Source organism: Drosophila grimshawi, unplaced genomic scaffold (assembly GCF_018153295.1).
Source record: "Drosophila grimshawi isolate 15287-2541.00 unplaced genomic scaffold, ASM1815329v1 contig_1367, whole genome shotgun sequence".
Lineage (NCBI taxonomy): Eukaryota > Metazoa > Arthropoda > Insecta > Diptera > Drosophilidae > Drosophila > Drosophila grimshawi.
In genome coordinates this window covers 11,845,974-11,858,071 of record NW_025062889.1, presented here as the reverse complement: position 1 = coordinate 11,858,071, position 12,098 = coordinate 11,845,974, and the positions used below count along the sequence as shown (strand labels likewise).

General features: G+C 36.9%; 1 protein-coding gene across 1 annotated transcript in view; it reads right to left on the bottom strand.

The window, feature by feature from the left end:
• Positions 1–12,098, bottom strand: part of LOC6559965 — a 78,730-nt gene that overhangs the window by 43,636 nt on the left and 22,996 nt on the right. Inside the window, exons 3-11 of the mRNA XM_032735380.2 lie at positions 9,974–10,193; positions 9,668–9,897; positions 5,282–5,415; positions 4,866–5,213; positions 4,600–4,792; positions 2,858–2,982; positions 2,567–2,785; positions 2,359–2,500; positions 2,212–2,287 (exon numbers count right to left, since the gene is read on the bottom strand). Coding sequence (XP_032591271.2) covers positions 2,212–2,287; positions 2,359–2,500; positions 2,567–2,785; positions 2,858–2,982; positions 4,600–4,792; positions 4,866–5,213; positions 5,282–5,415; positions 9,668–9,897; positions 9,974–10,193 — 1,687 coding nt within the window. The remainder of the gene's footprint in view (positions 1–2,211; positions 2,288–2,358; positions 2,501–2,566; positions 2,786–2,857; positions 2,983–4,599; positions 4,793–4,865; positions 5,214–5,281; positions 5,416–9,667; positions 9,898–9,973; positions 10,194–12,098) is intronic.

Below are 12,098 nucleotides of genomic sequence, written 5' to 3'. Positions count from 1 at the left end.
AGAGAGAGTGCGAAAGGGAGAGTCCAAGTGGGAGAGCGAGAGAGAAGTTCAACGCGTCGCTTGTTGTGTTAAACAAAATGTTTGCGGGTGCAATAAGCGTAAATTCAGTGGTTTTATGTTTACTTATTCAGCACGTACCAACTGAGCACCGACCAACCCCTCTCCCCCGCCAACCATCCCTTAACCACCCAGCCTAACCCACCCCATGGCTGGCACGAGGACAATTATTTGATCCACACCACCTACGAAAAGTTGTGCATGTGGTGTGCTGGGGTCGGGGTTGGTGGTGTAGTGTGGGGAATGGGGGAGTGTAGAAGTGGGTAATATACTTTTGCAAATCGATGGCAACTCCTTAAACGATGGGTGGCAAGGGTGGTCCAACAAAGGATGACTGGTTTGGTTATTTTTTTTTCTGCTTTCTTCTTTTTTTTGGGTTGGTTGGTTGGGGGGAGTGCAGGGCGGAAGCGTGTGGCATGTTGAATGCTCTTGAGTGTTTTCGTATGGTTGACAGGATAACACGAAGTAATTCAATTCGAAATACTTTATGCTGTTGCTTTTATTATTTGTGCTTGGCTTGGCTTGTGGCTGCCTCTCGTTTTGTTCATGATTCTCGTTCTCATTTCTTGTTTCTCGTTTTGGTTTTTCTTTTCATTCTTCTCCCTTTTGCTGTCTGTCATTTGTTGTTGTCGGAAGTGGCATTTGTTTGGGGTGTTGAGGGGGTGTGATTTGTGGGTGGGGGTGTGGGGTGGTAGGTTTGTCTGTGTGGGATGTTGTTGCTTCATAAAAAATGGTGTGCAAAGTTACAGTTTCATTTTGTGTGTGTCTGCGTGCGTGTGTGTGTGTCTGTGTGTGTGTGTCTGTGTGTGTGTGTCTGTGTGTGTGTATTTTGTGGGGTTTTCTCTGTTTATTTATTTTTATGATGTTTCCTTTTTGGCATTTTATTGAAGAAGTTTACCGACGCCATTGCTGCTGTTGCATAAATAAGTAAGTGGCATGGACATATGAAACCCTGCCTCGCCACACACACACACACATATACACACACACACACACACACACACACACTGACATGAAACACTTGGACCAGCGTCTTTTGCAATTCATAAAAAAATCAATATTTATTGCAAACGTAGCACATAAAGTTCTTCTTTTCCCTTCCCCTCCCCCTCCACGAACCCTACACCTTCCTGTGCTGCTGCCACATTGCACCACCAATTTGCGGTCTTCGCCTGTTATTGGGCATTTAATCAGTTGATTTCTTATTCAGTTTTCTGCTTCATTCCCAGCATTTTCCATTCATTTTCTTTATTCGTTTTTAGTCCTGCAAATTGATTGCGAAGCAAACTCGGGAAATGCAATTAGGAAAACTTTTTGGAGTGTAAAGGACAGCAGATGATTTTGATTGGTATTTGCATATAATGTGCATTGAAATTGTTGTCGTTGCTTATTAAAATACAAAATATGTGCAACTCTTCTGTATATACCAAATCGAATGTAAAATGGGGCAAGTTTGGTTCGCATTGCAAATGGGATAATACCCAATTCATATTGATATTGAGAACAATTTTATGATCAAATCAGCCTTGGAATGGGGCAACTTTTCTGCAAACTTTAGACTCAATAGTATCGCAGACATAAGATGTTTTCATACAGATTGACAGTGAGACAGTTTCCGATTGAAGATTTGATCTACTTTGGTACAATATAATGCTTTCACATAAAGCTTGTCAAGGAGGATACATAAATATCAATTTCAATAGAATATAAGATATGCATTTATATATATGAATGAGTAAAGTACAGATTGAGTTTTTATCATTGCATGTACATATAATAAATATAACTTTCAGTGGAAATACCTATCTATATTCATATGTACACTTAAACACATACTCAGTTTACAAACAAAGCAATGTGATTCCCAACAAATGCATTTGAACTGTTTGACATGAGAAGCAAGAGAACAAGGCTTAAAAATGCAAACTTGGCAAATTGTTAAGCCAAACGCTTAACTTTAAGACTATTACACAAAGAGGAAGGAGGGCAGGGCAGTTGGAGAAGTAGGTAGCAGGTAGCAGGTGCTAACCAAATAGTCAGCTCAGAAATGTTAAGTGAAACCAATTGAAGTTTATTGGCGCGAATTGGGTTTCACTTGAACCTCGGTCACCTCGAAGCGCTTAAAATGAGTTTCAAATTACAAAAAACGCTTACCTTCTTTTGATTTTTCGTATTGCTTTGGCGACGTTGTCTTCTTGCTTGGAATGGGTCTCAGTGCATTGCTCATCAACTGCAGGTAGAACAAAAATCCATAGTTACAAAAAGGGTTTGGACAAAAGATTAAACTGTTTTTTAGCTTACGATGCGATCGGAGCGTTCGCCGCAGGGCAGACGTGCCACTGCGGCCTCTGGACTATCCTCGGGTGGCGGCGGCTGGGGCACCCAATTGTAGGCCCGCCTAGAGATGGGCACCCCAAAGCGATCATGTTGCGATGCCTGTTGCCTGCGGGTGGATAGATAAAGTACGGTTTAATCTTGAGCAGATGCTGAACGGGCTGTCAAAACGCACCTTAAGCTTTCATAGCAGTCCAAGCAAACGACGGCATATTCACCATTCTCCAGGAGCAGGCCATCGTCGCTCTTCTGATGCTTCACAAAGGGGAACTCATTCACAGGCAGTGCCCGGACCCGTTTCCTATAAGTCGTTATGCCGCACAGATGACAGTTGTAATCGTGCCAATTGTATTTGCGATCCGCCGGACTGGTACTAGGACTCTGAGCTTCATATCTGTAAATATAATTGATGATAAGCATACGATACAATTGAGTATATATGTATATAGAGATATTAATTACTTACTTGCGCCACTGATTCAACATGGAATGATAACAAAATGTGCAGACTAGCGCCGTATTGTTTCGCAGCTGCTCAGCATTTGGCAAAGAGTTGTGTTTCAGCAACAGTGGAAAATAAGGTCTTGAGCCCTGCAAAGTCAGAATTTGAGTTATATTCGGATTTGTAGTTGATAAGAGTGTAAATATAAACTAGAAGATACAACAACTGAATGCTTTGCAAAATTATAATCTGCAGTTTACATTAACTTGTCAAAAGCGCAAATAATCCAAATTGTTTCCTAAAAAACTATCTAGTTTTAAAATGTTGTTTTCTATGTCGTAATATATACGTAATGCACTAATAATATAATAGTTAATGCATTTAATTTGATTTAGCTTAAGCCCGAATCAATGTGATATGATAATATTATTAAATGATGTTTAAAGAGTAGCTTGCTTATAAATAAAAGGCGCAACTCCTTTTAAACAAATTATTTTTGACAAAATTATTGTATCTACCAGAAATCTACTACTAATGTTTCATTGCGCTAAAGTTCGCCAACAAACTTGAACTATTGAAACTGAATGCCGATTTCTTAATGTAAGCACATAGATTTAAAACAAAAGTTGTTGACTTAATATAAATATTCAAATCGCATTTTTATGCCAATATTATCTTGTCAATCTCACAAGCAGCTAGCAAACAGAACTAAATATGTAAAGTTTCATAAATAATGAATTATATTAATTGAATTATTATGGATTTAATTCAGCAATTTGAATACTTGTATACTTGAATACTTGTACATGTTACAAATTACAAATATTACACTAATATTTCCGCTTATGTAATATATTCATTAGTTTTAATAGCAATCATGTTACGTAATGCAACTCTTTTCGAAATAGTTGTTTTACAATTTAACGAACAAATGCTTCTGTCGAAGGTCATCACTTGCAGGTGACATTCATAATCTAATCTATATAAATATATCAATTAGGTAACATTTGTAAGAGTGGAACATGCTAAATACTTAGCAATAATACGGATCTAAGCTCTTAATAACTATAATTTTCCGGCACAAACTAAAGCTCTTTTCGTTTATCAGACTAACGGACTTACACAGACTAATGCTGACAAGAGAACTTATCTCTATTTGGTTGTTTATCGATCACGGATCTTTAACAAAATTACTATTCGTGTGAACTCACTTTTTTCTATTCAAACTTATATGATACAATTGAATTTGAGTCCATCGAGATATTGAATTATTTACAAGCTTATAAATATTTGAGAAATTGGGTCTAACCTAAATAAATGTAGATATTTAAGGTCTTTTCTTTTTCTTTTTTGACTAATTAGCCTTACAGCAAACGAAGACTAATCAAATAAGTTACAAAACAATTTTGTTCGGATTTGCTAGATTATGTATCTGTTTTCTTACAAGTTGATTACATTCTACTACTTGTGATGCAAGCCGGAACTTAGTCATATACATACTGTTATAGAATGCTTCAAGCGAATATTATTCCTATAACCGTTAAGGTTTTATATAACAAATATCTTGAACGGGTCAAATATTTTTTACATTTAGTATTACATTAAGTATTCATTTAAAAACTTTTTTCCTTGTGTTTTTTTACGATATTCACTGATGAGTTTTAGCTTCCTCAATACATTCTTTCAACCACTAACGAAATGCGCTTGATCTTAAACGCTAACTTTACGAATTTCTTAAGCTACGCCGTGAGAGACAGCTTTAATACCTCTTTGCTGCCATACAGGTTGCGGGCAAGAGTTAAATCCGAATGCAGGCCGCAGAGGAAACAGTAGATTGAGGTGCTGGCAGGCGTTGATGAGGAGACGGATGGCGTTGAGGGCGGAGTACAGGTACTCATCGCACCATGGCGAGATCCATTCGGCGAGCTAGAGGTCATCATGGGCGATGGAATGTTGTATCTGCAAGACAACGAGTAATTGGCATTAGATTTATATAGACTAATGGATGTAATCATGTAATGCAAATTAAGACCTTCTGTGCTCCAAGGGCACACGTTCCGCGTCCATTGACTCCCACTGGCTGGTTAAGTAGCTAATGCAATCCTTGCAGGCTAACACACGATTGCTGTTCAGTTCGTTGTTGTTGTTATTGCTGTTGTTGCTGTTGTTGTTGCTGCTGCTGCTGTTATTGATGTTGATGTTGTTGTTGGTGTTATTATTGGTTGTGGTGTTGTTGTTGTTGTTATTGTTGCTTAGACCATTACTGCTGGCATTGGCCTTGAGGCAGGGAAAGTGCATCGCATGCGAATTCATATGCTCGGCACTCGTGGACAGCCAATCCATTTTATTGGACGGACAAAGCACTTTGCATATAGAACAGCTGTGAATGGAGGAATATGTTGATTAGTTTTCTAAGTTAAACGCTATAAAAGCTGTCAATCATATTACGGGTACTGGGCATGTCCATTCTCGATGTGTCCTTGGGTCGAACTGGGCGAACTGGGTCTCGAATCGCTTCGTCTAATCTGCTTAAAATCGCGCGCTGTGTTCGAGTTGGAGTTGTTGGAATTCGTTTCATATGGCTGCAATATACAATTTTTATTTGTATATAAATTAGAAATTAGCATTAAACGTTTCGGCAGTTTTACAAGAACATTGCGCGAACACTAAAAACGTAAAAAACAAAGGAACGTCGCACATGGCATGTATATATAAATAAGTCAATTCGCACTTATCTAATCGAAATTTATATTAAATACACTATACAATTGATTTTCTATAGAGGAGGGCAGCACCACTCAAATCTAGATACACATACCGCATTGAACCGGACAGAATCGGTTCGGGCTACATCAAAAAGAGTACAACCAGCGAGTGCTCTTTCGATAGGAGGCCTCTCAATGTGTGTTATCAGCACAAATGTTTTATGGAAACGCTAAAAAACCAAACAGAACTGGTTACCCCAACGCAAGTTGAACAAATTCAATTACAATTTGTGAATGATGAATAATTCTACTACACTTTGACAAAAATGGGAGCTAGAATCTATTTAAAGTGCACAAAATGTGAAGCACTTCAACTTTTTAACTACATTGATTATGTCACAATCAATCAAGATAGTTAAAGTCTTATTATATATGTTTAGCAAAATTCTAGCTAGAATGTAGAGTATTTTAAAATATTTAGCACAGTGTAATGATATGCAATCTGAAAGTGGTTTTAGGGCGGCATAAATAAACACTTAATTGAAAGTCAACTAATACGAACCCCAACGTTGTTCACTTCGTGATCGTGTTATAATGCCACGAGCAATTATAATATTTGTAATCAACACGAATTAATTAAAACTTATTGTTTTTTTTTTTCAAACTGTATACACAGCAATTAATCGACATTTTCAATAGCTCAATTGGCGACTGGGTAACAAAACTCTCTCTCTGTTAAAATGCTAAAAAAAAAAAGCCTGAACATGAAGCCCACTCAACACACGAATTGTTTAGAAGTAACCCCCGCAGCTTCAAAACAATGACTTGGCATTTGAGTATGTGTGCCAAAGTCCTCGGGCATTCCCCACTAAATAATACGTACTACTTACAATGCTCGTGTTGTGTTTATTAAGTGCCATTAAATCTCAAAATTGCTGCCATATATGGCGAAAAAACGTTTCTGTTTATGGCTTTACAAGTGGCCTAACAAATAACTTGTTTAATCTTTGGACAAACGACTCTACGGATTCTAAAAGCGCCATCGCATATTACCCACCGAGCCGAGAAAGCTGTTAAGAAGAATTAAGCGATTAACAAGCAACCAGCAATTAAAAATAAAATAAATTATGAACTTAAAGAGCTTCAGAAATTCTCAAAATATAATCTTTTACGAGTTTGAAATACGTAAATCTAGTCTTTGTCGTTTTTGAAGATAACCATTTATTTGTGTGTACCACAATGACAATATTACTCAAGTTTACAGCCAACTTCACTAAAATAAATTAGTGGGTAGACAAATATGTTGGGTTGGTATGCGCACTTGATAACATAATTGTATTGGCATTATATTTACTGCTATTTGCCTAAGCTGAATGACATGCAAACGTCAGCGCTGTTTACGCAATATATTATCGCACTTTAATTATATGCTATCTGTTAAGAAGCAAATTGAATGCGGATACTGACACATCTATATATAGATATATCTATGGAGATATATATACGAGTAACAACTTCATCTATACATATATAATAAACAAATATTATGGAAAAATCGGGTACATTGATTAAGCGCTATGTTTGTCATTCCAATTTCGGGACGTATTCATGTGTGAATCTCGTTTCTCGGGTCTGTCGTCAATTTAAGTAGCTATTTTTTCCATATATGCAATTGCCGTTTAGTTTTGCAGCTAAGTGGGCCAAAGGTTTTGTTTGCACCTGTCTAAAGATAATTTTCGGGCTCAGCTAAACAATTATTTGCATGCTAGAAGACAATTTCTTTCGCCGGAGACACGCTAAGCAAACAATTGGCAACAAATGCTGATAACAAAAAGCGAGAAACAAAAAGCACAAAAAAAAAGAACATTTATATTTATTTTGCATTTGGTAAGAATAGACAATAGACAATAGACGACCCCCTGTTTGCATGTTTGCATAAATGCTGTCTGTGTCGTAGGTGGCCTGTATAATGTCGTTAAACCGAGTCAAGGTTATAATATCCATACGGCTGTGTTCCCATATTTAATGCTAAGTACACTAAAAACATTTCTGTTCTAAATTCAACAATTTCACTAATCCAATTTCTAATTTTCAAATGCAATTCGATCTTGTTACGAAAATGTGAAATTCCTTAAAAATGACTATTTTATCGTTCTAGATGAATACTGCATTTTTTTTAATATGAAGACGCGATTATTCCATAAAATTTGATGTGTGAATTTGTCACATTTTTAATTCGACTTAAATTTCAAGGCTTACGAACTCCACCTACAATTAAAAACAAATAGCAAGAAAGAAAAAAAATGAAACCGGAAATCAGTATAAATAATTTACGCTTGTCTTTCAAATGCCATTCAGGCAGTCGTCAAAATTCCCATTAGGGGTATATCTTGAATACTACTCAAATCTACATAAACGCATTAAACAATAATAAACAACACACACAAGAGAAAAGTAACAAAAATAATAAATAAACTACTTAAGCCGAACCATAAATAAAAAAAAACGTGTTTAAACAAAACAAATTGCTGCATATCACCAATAAAAATAAACAAAATCAAATATAAACCGGTTACTACTGGCAGATGCCTTCCAAGTTTATCCACTTTTTGTAGTATACTTTTTTATATTTTCCGCTTGGTTCTACTTTCTTTTTCCTTTTCTTGTTTAGTGCTTTTTTTATTTATACAATAATTCGTTGAAGTTTTTCTTTTTTTTGTATCGTGTTGAAATTGTGTTGTTTCTTTTTTTATGAATTGTTTGCATTTGCGCGCCCAGAATCGTTGAAACCGTAATTAAAGCGCACATGGCAAATGAAATGGAAGAGGCATTCCCTCTAAACCCCGCTCCTGGTTAAGTGTTCTCTCTCTCTCTCTTTACCTCTCTCTCTCTCTCTCTCTCTCTCTGCCTCATTCAGTGCAATCTAATCTTGACATTTGTTGACTCAAATTGGTTAACATGTTGACACCAGACTTTTGCGCTTCAACCCCGCAACACGCTGATAAGCGCTAACTAATGAAGCTGCCTCGCAACCCTCTGCCCCACTACTCTTATCAGCTCTTTCCGCTAGGCAATACTCTGCATATATATAATAAAAAAAAAAGAAAATATATATATATATATATATATATAATATATTTTATTCGTAATTGATATCGCTACGACCGACCTTCAGCATGCAAATGAATTACTCAACAATGCCCAATCATCATCATCATCATCATCATTATCAACATGCATTACACTCTGTCCATTCTGTCCATCTGTCTGATCGTCTGCCCGTCGGGTCGTCACCTTTGTGACACGCTGCTGGGTTATCAGCCAAATGGTCAGAGATGTCAGTAGGTGTTATCGCGACCAGAGCTGCTCTCATTACCGCGACACGGTCCCCGAGACGCCAAGTTCCATTTATTGTATTCTGCGATTGCATGAGTTGACGTATGTGCGTGTGTGTGTGTATATTACACCCTATACTTATTGACATAGCGGGTATGCTGAAGATTTAAATTAAGAAAAGCACATTGTTTATTTGATCAATTTAGTTTAGGGAAATATTTAATTGCAGTAAAAAGAATAAATAAATGTTGAATGCAATTATTTAAGAAGTTTATCAGTTGATGACTTTATGAATGAGAAATATTCTATACGAACATAACAATCCAGACTTTCAGACTTTTTTATAGACTGAACATCCAGCATGTCCATTCAATATTATGCTAGGGTACAACTTGAGTCGATTATTGCCATTCAGTGCTTGCTTCCACTTGTTTTTCCACATGATATGTAATCGCTTTTCTTGTACGTTGTACACTTAATTCCTGCCTGCAATCGACAGCTAGTAAATTTCCATATACGATACGACAATACACACACACACACACTCACACAGAGAAACACACATACTCTTAATGAGTGGCATGTTAATGGTTGAGAAAATGGAAAACTAAACGAAGCTGTATATTAAAAATTCTACAAATTGTTATTGACAACTGAGACCCCGTCGATTTGTTTATTTGTTTTAAATTTGATATGGTTTTTTGAGTGAGATCCTGATTAAAGTCGAGCAAATGTGGCACTTAATGCGAAGCTATTGAAGAAGCTATACATCTACATCGCAGCTTGAGCTCACCTTGAATCGCACATTGCACGTTGAATCTGAATTCGCAAGCGATTTTTCCGATGGCGAATTCCGACCCACAAACGTAGTTGAGTGATTGACACTGTAGATGGCGCCACTGGACTCCAGCGAGTGCGCTGCACCCGGCTCCGAGCCTGGAGCAGCAGCAGCAGCAACTGGAGTGCCACCTTCCGCCAGACTGTGGTGCTTCTCGCTGCAGCCGGCACAGATCTGTACCATTCCTAGACAAATATAAATCAGAGTATCGATTTCAGTTTTCATGCAACAAAATTGATGACGATATTTGACTTGACTTACCTTGCGGACTGATTGGACTAGCATTCTTATAGACCTTCATTGTCTTGATGAACGGATAGTAGGGCTCCCGTTCGGTGTTGGGGCAACAATACACAAGTCTCAACTGTGACGAGGGCGTATCCATGCCACAAGTGTAGCACACAAACGTTGTTCTTTCCGCCGAGGGCGCCGAACGCTTTCTCAACAAATAAGAACGCTGTGACTCTGGCGTGTGAGCGGCCTGTAAATGAGAAAGATATATATATTTTGAGAGATAGACATAGAGAGTGAGAGAGAGAGAGATGTGATTAGTTGAGATCGATAGAGTTCAGGAAAATGTTAACGCCATTGTGTTAATAAATGCTAATCAATGTTCAGCAAACTCGTTAAGCAAAGGTGAACTAAAAATACTTATGTAAGATAACTAATTGCAAAGCGGGTGTTTTTAACACCAACTTAACAGATAAACAATTCTTAACAGATAAACTCAAAGACAAAAGTTTGAGTGTGAAACATTTAAAGTCAATCATCAACATTCGCTTGTTGACAGTTGGGCATATTAAGAATATATATAATATATATATTTATTTAGTTTAACCATTTTTAATAGCTAAGCTCACAGACAAATGTTTGAGTGTTAAATGCAAATATTTAAAATCAATTATCACATTGGCGAATTTTAGCATACAACAGTCAAAAGAAAAATTCGTAATACCAATGAATCATCTCTGTTAGCTGTTCTCCAAATGTGCTAATAGAAAACCCAACAACAAATGACATAACAAAGTCAAAATATTAAGTAAATTATTTATGCATAACTAAGATCGAAATACAACCTAATAAATTATGTTGTCAACTGTAAATAATCTCAAATATAATACTCGTTGCAGTGGCATTAGAATAGATTATATTGTCTACCGCCCAGTACAACAATTGAAGTTACACTAGAAATAGATACTATACACGTAGACATAGATATTGATATAGCTGATATATGGAGAATGTTTATTAATGAGCAAAGCATTTATCAATCAGTTGACGCTTCGTAAACGCAATCAACAATAATGGGGGCCGTACTAAGTTATTGAGATTATCGTTAACAAGTTTGTTAGTCACGCTTTGGGCTTTGCATTTGTTTATTGAGCACCAGATACTGATCATATGATTAGTGCCGGCAGCTTAAAAGCCCATTTAAATACAATTAGCATATATATGTAGATGTGCTTACAAATAAGTACATATGTATCTATGTATCTCACAAATGCAATATGTATTTACACAAACTTGTCACACGGAAGCCCACACAGACTGGCTCGAAATTAATTCGCATGGTTTGTGTCTATCATCAGCAAATGGCAAAAGCTATTTGATATATTACGTATACGCCCAAGCAGCTCTTCAAATTCCACATACAGTACAGATACATTTACAGATACAGATACAGATACAGATGTACATCTATACCAATCTATACAAAACTACATGCATGTTGTATTTGTTTATTTGTGTCATGTATTTTCTCTGCTTATTTGCTCGCAAATCCTCCGCCTTGTTCAAATTGTATCTGTGCCAAGCGCGTAGATACATAAGTATCGCATAGATAGACAGACAAGACAGGCAAGCCAGACAGGCGGACAGACATGCAAGACAGACAGTCCGTTGTATCTGGGCAGCTGTCTGCCATTTCCAGTCAGATCTGGTTAAAGACAAACACACGCAAAACTCAACGGGCATTCATTTATTTTATTAGGCACTAAGCAATTTAATTGTTTGTTTACTTTTCTTATATTTCATTGTGTGTCAGATTTTTTGACATTGATAGGCGCGCATTTTTATTACACAACGCACGATAAAAACACAAACAATACAAACACACATTCCATTTATGTGTACACTGAGAAATTAAATGGAAATATTGCGCTCAATTGAAGCATAAACAAGAGAGTACGCTTCTCCCAGGCACGTCAAAGATTATATTGCCTTGCAGACCGGACTCAAACTGCCGACATACATAAGATTCACTAGAAATGTTGAGAATTTATCTGATATAGTTGTAGTCCGATAGTGATGATCTTTTGGCCAAGAGTTACGAGCATATCACATATAACTGGTGTCTTTGGTTGGTAAAACTTCGTAAACAAAAGAT